Genomic DNA, 7,936 nt, shown 5'->3' with positions numbered 1-7,936 from the left:
TTTGTTTCCATGTGTGACTCAGAGGTGAGAATTTTTTCACATTAGAGTAGCAAGGAATTGGTGGTACTATGGACCGAACTGAAAATTTTATGTTGAAGCCATGTCCCCCATGATTATATAGTTATGCGTCACTTAATATGGGGATATTTTCTGGGAAATGCATTGCTAGTCAATTTTTTTTTGTGCCAACATCATAGAGTATATTTACAAAATCCTAGATGGCATAGCGTACTACACACCTAATGTGTATGGTATAGACCGTTGCTCCTAGGCTACAGACATATACAGCATGTTACTGAATACTGTAGGCAATAGTAACACAGTGGTATTTGTATATTGAAACATATGGAAACACAGAGAAGGTACAGTAAAAATACTGTAAAATAAGTGGTGCACCTGTATAGGGCACTTACCACGAATGGAGCTTACAGGACTGGAAGTTGCTCTGGGTGAGTCAGTGAGTGAATGTGAAGGCCTAGGACATTATTGAACACTACCAGACTTTATAAATACTGTATGCTTAGGCTACACTACATTTATAAAAAAAAGTTTTTCTTTCTTCAATTATAAATTAACATAAGCGTACTGTAACTTTACAAACTTTTTAATTTTTAAAACCTTTTTGGCTCTTTTGTAATAACACTTAGCTTAAAACATAAACTCATTGTGCAAATGTACAAAAATATTTTCTTTCTTCATATTCTTATTCTGTAAGCTTTTTTCTATTTTTAAAATTTTTAACTTTTTACTTTTACAGAAACACACACATTAGCCTAGGCCTACATGGGGTCAGGATCATCAGTGTCACTGTCTTCCATCTCCACATCTTGTCCTGCTTAGAAGGTTTTCAGGGGCAATAATACCCACGGAGCTGTCATCTCCTGTAACAATGCCTTCTTCTCACAGACCTCCTGAAGGGCCTGCCTTATGCTGTTTCACAGTTAACTTTTTTTTTAAGTAGAAGTACACTCTAAAATAATGAAAAAACATATAGCACAGTAATGCATAAACCAGTAACCTAGCCGTTTATTAAGTACTATATACCTTACATCATTTTATGTGCTAGATTTTTATATGACTGGCAGCACAGGTTTGTTTATACCAGCATCACCACGTGTTGTGCTACCTTATGATGGCTATGATGTCACTAGGTGATATGAATTTTTAGCTCCATTGTAATCATATGGCACCACCAACATATATGCAGTCCATTATTGACTGAAAAGCTGTTATGTGGTACATGGCTATATTTCGAAACAGGGCCTTTAAAGAGGTAACTAAGGTTAAGTGAGGTCATAAAGGCGGGGCCCTAAAGCCAATAGGATTGATGTCCTTATAAGAAGGAGAAGACACACCAGGGATACAAGTGCACAGAGGAAAGGCCGTATAAAGACAGTGAGAAGGTGCCATCTGCAAGTCAAGGAGAGAAGTCTTTGAAGAAACCAAATCTGCTGATACCTTGATCTTGGATTTTCAGCCTCCAGCACTGTGAGAAAATAAATTTCTGTTGTTTAACCTGAGTCGGGGTTGTGTTTTCTATTCCCATTTGCTGCAAGGTATGTTTACCAAAGGCTGTTTGAGTTTGTGATTGTAGTGGGTCAAATAGTGTTCCCCAGTAATTTATGTCCACCTGCAACCTCAGAATGTATTCTCACTTGGAAATCATGTCTTTGCAGATGTAATAGGTAAGTATTGAGATAAGCTGATATTGGATATGAGTAGGTTCTAAATCCAATGACAGTATCCTTATAAATGACAGAAAAGGACACAGAGACAGAAGGCCATGTGACGACTAGGCAGAGACTGGAGAGGGAGCATGGCCCTGCTGACACCTTGATTTTGGATTTCTAGCCACTGGAAGTGTGAGAGAATAAATTTCTCGTTTTAAGCCACTTGTGGAGTGGTAATTTGTTACAGCTGCTCTAGGAAACAAATACAGTTACCAAACAAATTGATTATGCCAGGTGAACTTTTTATGATGATTATATGAGCCAAGGACGCAAGCGTGAAGAGTTGTAGTTTCTGTGAAAGCCAAGTTAACTACTTTGGAAAGACTAGATAAAAGTTTGTTGACTTTAAAAATTAAAAAAAAAAAAGCTATTGGTTAACTGTGGGCAAAACTGCTCTAAAAGATTGGGGGAAAATATAGTAAAAATCTTCAAGAATTCTGCATCTCTGGTTCACACCTATGTAATGTAATGCATGTAATTTGTACAAGAAAGATAATTATATTACAAGCTCCAGCTTGTAATCCCAGCTACTTGAGAGGCTGAGGTGGGAGGATCCTTGAGGCCAGGAATTCAAGAAAGACAATTAGAGAACATCTATCAGCAGACCTATATGAGAAGGCAGCTATGCTGTTCCACTGTATCACCAACAGCCCAACTGAGTAGATGTACACTAAAGTTAGAAAAAACCTGGATCCTATAGTAAATAAGTGGTAAATATAGAATATTTAAGTTAAAATGTCTATATATGTGCTTTTTATGACACCCTGATTTAAATAACTTTTTAGATTAACCAAACAACTAAAGGTTTCTGATGAGAGGGCTCCTGCTATACTATTAGAAGGCAGATTTGTACTATCTAAGACCAATTAACTTTATTTTTGTATTTATTCATTTTTTTGAGACAGAGTCTCACTCTGTTGCCCAGGCTGGAGTGCAGTGGCATGATCTCAGCTCACTGCAACCTCCGCCTCCCAGGTTCAAGCGATTCTCCGGCCTCGGCCTCCCAAGTAGCTTTAAATACATGTGGTTTTTACCTTGTCATCTCTTCCACTGCCACAATTATACAGACGCATATGATTCCAGGAGATAATTTTCAGCTGATCAAATTTGTATCCTTACAAGGCTACACCTGTTTAGTCTCAAATTTTCCCTGGATGAAATCCTGGGTTAATTTTGTTGGAAGAGATGTGTGCCCATTACACACTCATTCCCAAATTTACCAAAATGCTATTTTTCATTTGCCCCATTAAAAATGAGAATATCATATTTTGTCAAATTTTGAAAAGAAGCATATTCCCTCCTCTCCACTTTTTTTTTTCCCAGACAGGGTCTTACTCTGTCACCCAGGCTAGTGTGCAGTGGTGCAATCATAGCTCACTGCATGCAGCCTTGACTTACTCGGCTCAAGTGATTCTCTCACCTCATCCCTACAAGTAGCTGGGACTACGGGCACATGCCACCATGCGTGGCTAATTTTTTTGTAGAGACAAGATTTCACCATGTTGCCCAGGCTGGACCATTACCTTTTTTTTTTTTTTAAGTTAATTACAGCATTTGAGGAAGAGGATCTAATTCCACACAAAATGGAAGACTCTAAAATGTACCCATTAAACTGCTAAAAAATAAATTGAGTGGTGAGAATACCACATAAGCCCAGTTTAGATTCTGAGTGCTGTCACCCTGTGATTACAATTATACAGACTCTTCCAAGCTTATAGCTAGAGCTCCTGGAAGCTATTTTATACTCTGATGCAAGGACAAAAAAACCACAACTCAGGAAGGAATTAAGTCCTGAATTATTGGCTTCATCACATCCACCCTCTCCACCCCAAAACAGCACAAAAGAAAGTGACCACACCCTGTAGATCTTTTTGTGTAAAAGAGGTAATGAAGACCTGGGATGGGAACAAGTCATGAAAGTCTGTCTTTAAAAGGTCCCTTTCAGGTAAGTTTGTACACACCATCAAGCAACGAGCCTCTCATCAGTTAGGGTTAGGAAACCAAGGTTCAATTCTCAGGAAATCACAATTTCATTCATTTACTCAATATGAATTTACAAGGTGCCTATATATTATCAGCTTCCACTTGCAGCCATTTCTAGATAAAAAAGAAACCTGGCATCTCTACAGGGGCCACCAAGTTCCCCAAATCTACCACTGAAGGGACCTTTTTGGAACTGGGTTTCTTCTGTACCCGAAAGGGTAACACCTTAAAGCTGAATCATCTTTAACCTGGAGGTCCAATATAACATTTAGCAATACTTGCATCCCAGCCATACAACATTAAAAGATACACTAAATTGTGAAGGTAGCTATGCTGCAAAATAATTTAAACAATTCTATAGCATTCATTTATGCTTGAAATTCCAGTCCTAGACCAAGCTTGTGGCCACTAGCATAGATGTTCTTGCCACCCAGGAGAGCTGATAGTGTCAGTATGAAACCTGGCTTTAGGGTTTAAGTGTATCCTAAACCTATCAGGCTGGAGTTGTTCACTTTAGTGGAGAAGTGGGCTTTAGGGTCGATCTGATACTTGGCTGCTATTCTGAAGCGAGTGTTACTGTTTCTTGCTGTCCCAGCAAGACTGACAGCAGTCTCCAACTTCTTGCTCACCTTCTGCTAATTGGAGCTGCCAAACTCTGTCCCGTCATTCACATTAGTGTGAAGCTGGAATTCATCAGTCTTGTGGCCAACCGCAAAGTTGCTCTGGGTCACTCAGGACTTCGTGGTCTCAAAATTCACCTGGTAGCTGGCCAGCCAATCCTCATAACCCAGCACTTAAGAGTGCCTTGGACTGAAGGCTCAGCAATGTCCAAATCCACGTCGCAGCCAAGGTTAATGTGCTCCCGCTTGTATCCTGTCTTGATTTTAGCACTTTTCCCCCAGTGTTAGGGGAGAAGGATGAATGGAGGGTCAGCTTCAGTCCACATGCTAACTGATCTTCCATAGTAATCTCGGTGCCTAGTGTGTTGTCAGTGTTCCATTTCTTTGCAAATGTCAGGCCATATTCGGTCTATCTGCTGTACTTGGTTTCCAGACTGCCTGTCACTTTGGTGGTCTCAGTGTTGGCTGAGCCTGAGCTTGTAAATTCCAATCCATTCTCAGATTTTGTTTTCAAATCAGGTTTTATTAAGCCAAATCCATATCCCTTGGTGAAGACATGCTTGGCAGATTTGCCAAGATTAGCATATGTGAGTGGCACAGCCATCTTCTGCTCAGAGACAATGCCAGTGGGCTCAGAGGTGTCTATGGTGAGGGCTATGGCTCCACTACCTATTTTTAAAAACATTCTAGACAAACTCCCTAGCAGTGAGCTTCAGGCCTAGCCAGGCCTTAGAAGAGATGTCATAATTTATTTTCTACCTTCTACTGTTCAGCTACATGTTACGTTGGAGGAACATAAAACAATGTTACTGAAAATATATGTCAACATACTAATGATATATAATGATTTATTTACTTTTGCCCTAATTACCCTTCTAAATGAAGAATTACAGATGTATTACTAGAGATAATGAATTATTTCATTTTCAGAAAGTAAAGCTATTTGCTTTTTACTAAATGAACAAGTTAACAACAACAAAAAAGCACCAAGTACATGACCAATTAAAATGAAACTTAAACTAGCATGCTCTCTCTTCCGAAATAATAACAAAAATGCTATGGGATAAGTAAATTAATAGCTGAAAAATATTACTCAACAAAATAATATTTTACTAAAATAGTTTATTGCAATAAGATTTTCACTGTATTCAAAATCAATACAAAGTAAGTTTTTAAAATTATGTACATACAAATGATTAAAACTATGTAATTAGGTGAGTAAACAGCATCAACACAATTTTAGCCTCTAAACCAATATGTAACTTTCTAAGGCTTTTTAATAAAACCTTAAAAAATATAGTGAAGAAATAGCAAAGAACAATAGTTCATCACAGTTGTTGGAATTCACTATTTCCATAAGAATAAAAAAGTCCTCCATCAAGGTATATTTGAGACAAATAATTTATTATTTTGAAAGGTAGCTGGAGAAAAGTCTGATTCACTTCTGTTTACAGCAGTCTAGGGAACATTATAATTAAATGGCATATTTTTCCAAACTTCACACATCCTAGACCTATGTCTCCAACAGATTTTTCCTCAGTATTAGTATGGTAAAGTACACTGAATTTTGTATTTATATATATATGTATATAAAATATCTATATTGATTTTTAGTCAGTTTGGAACAAATGTCCATGTGTAACAAATTATTAACAATTCTGATATTTGCACATGTGTATATATATATATGCCCACAAAAACTGGTCTGTTGATGAATCTAAAAAAATATATTAAGATGCCAAATAAATTGATTTCATTATGAAATGAAGACTTTTATTAAGAATATATTTTATCAGGCATTTTGATAACAAACTGTTACTCTAAGTATAGGTGATTTACCCAGTGTATTTTAAAAAGTAAATGAATCCCACTGTAGTTTTTCTTGAAGGAAAAATCATTTCTCCAGTTGCTGAGGGGTACTAAAAGCTTCATACACATTAGCAGCAAAGTCTTTCACTTGCTCCATTGTCAACAGATCCTAGCAAAGATGATAATATAACATTATAGTTTGCAAAACATGTAGCTAATTTGAATTAATTTCTGCAATCAAGCGATGAATTCAGCTCTAAGTTTTGTGGTAAAGGCCAAGAGGCAAACCATTTAAGAAAATGAGTAGTTTTTCTTGTAATAAATTCTAGGAGATAGTTATTATTTAGGTTCTTATATGAGGGATGATGGTATCATAAGCGTTCAAGTGTGACTTTGAGGGACAAAAACCCCAAATAGTCTTCAAATGAATTTTGGTGTATGTCAAGTGCTAGATAGGTATCTGTTGAATAAATAATTGTAGGAGTAAAGGTACTTTTGCTGGAAGCTGACATAACACAGTTAAGGGTGTATTACTTTCTAGAAGATCTAACATACGGTATGAATATGTGTAGTAAGTGCATATTTTACATATACACACATACATGAACCACACATATACACTATAGTGTAAGGGTTATTAACACCCCAAGGGATTTGCGAATGTAAAGATAAGAAAAAAATTACACCTTCATTTTCTTTAACTTCTAACCAAAATCTGGTATCTCTTTCAATTATGAATGTAGGCAACAAACTGTGATAATATTAGCACGTTGTATGACTTTGTCTTCAATAGAAATCATAGGCATTTTCATGTCATATGACAGTTGTGGAAGTTATCAGAACTCTCATTATATCTTGGTATTTAATGCATGAATAAAGAAGCAATACTGCTATATCATACACTTAATTTTACAAGAAATTTTGAAAACTATATATGATTGGTTTCCTTTATAATATTATGTATTTTATTGTATGCACTTATAAATATTGTTCTGAGAAGGGGTCCATAGGCTTCACCAGCCTGTGAAAGGGTCCATGACAGAAAAGGTTGACAGCCTCTGAGAGTGTCAAAGAAATGGGAAGTAAACCTGTCCCTAGTGATCTCTGTTTCTTAAGTATCGGAAAATCCAAGTGAGGTTTAGACATGTCCTAATCTCAATCAATTCATGGTTAAATTATCTCATCAGATAATCTGATGTTATTTAGTTTCAAGTATTCAGTCTAGGTGTTCAATGAAACATAGGTTTAGATCAATGTTTCTCAAACCAGAATTTACAGACATGCTTTCAGGGGCCCAAGAATTTGAGGGGAAATTTTGTGTTTTGATTTCTATGAAAATGTAAAGAAAACTCAAACATGCTCTTGATTATTGAGAAGATAAAACATATAACCTACTATTGTTCCTGATTTTAGGGCATTTGTTTATATTTATGTTCTTATTGGCTTTAAGTAACATTACTTTAACTGTCTTGTGCTAATGAGAGAAGAACAGAGGCAGAAAATCTTTCAAATGAAGGCCAAATCATGTAAAACACATGATACAAATGAAGCTTTCAGAATAGTTACAGTAGATAAAAAAAAAAAATACTAGCAAGTCAGCTTCAGAAAATGCAGGCTGAATGCTCAACAGCATGAACAGTAGCAGACAGGTCCACATTCACTTTGGCACAACAAATTATTAATAGTAGACGTCAGCCATATTATAGAACAATCTGTTTTTTTGTAATTTAGATTCTACTTGACAATAAAAGTGCTTTGGTTTTGAGTTACGAAAAAGCTCTAATCTTAAGGATC

At 36.4% G+C, this 7,936-nt stretch overlaps 1 protein-coding gene and 1 pseudogene across 1 annotated transcript in view; both read right to left on the bottom strand.

Moving 5' to 3' along the window:
* Positions 1-3,320: 3,320 nt before the first annotated feature.
* On the bottom strand, positions 3,321-5,364 carry LOC109027342 (voltage-dependent anion-selective channel protein 1-like; annotated as a pseudogene).
* A 74-nt stretch (positions 5,365-5,438) lies between these two features.
* PEX3 (peroxisomal biogenesis factor 3) overlaps positions 5,439-7,936 on the bottom strand; it is a 39,350-nt gene continuing 36,852 nt past the window's right edge. Inside the window, exon 12 of the mRNA XM_004044774.4 lies at positions 5,439-6,311. Within this exon, the coding sequence (XP_004044822.1) occupies positions 6,228-6,311 (84 nt within the window). The 3' untranslated portion in view covers positions 5,439-6,227. The remainder of the gene's footprint in view (positions 6,312-7,936) is intronic.

The sequence above is a fragment of the Gorilla gorilla genome, chromosome 5, assembly GCF_029281585.2.
Source record: "Gorilla gorilla gorilla isolate KB3781 chromosome 5, NHGRI_mGorGor1-v2.1_pri, whole genome shotgun sequence".
NCBI lineage: Eukaryota > Metazoa > Chordata > Mammalia > Primates > Hominidae > Gorilla > Gorilla gorilla.
Note: the sequence above shows the minus strand (reverse complement) of the source record. Positions and strands in the feature narration are given on the sequence as shown.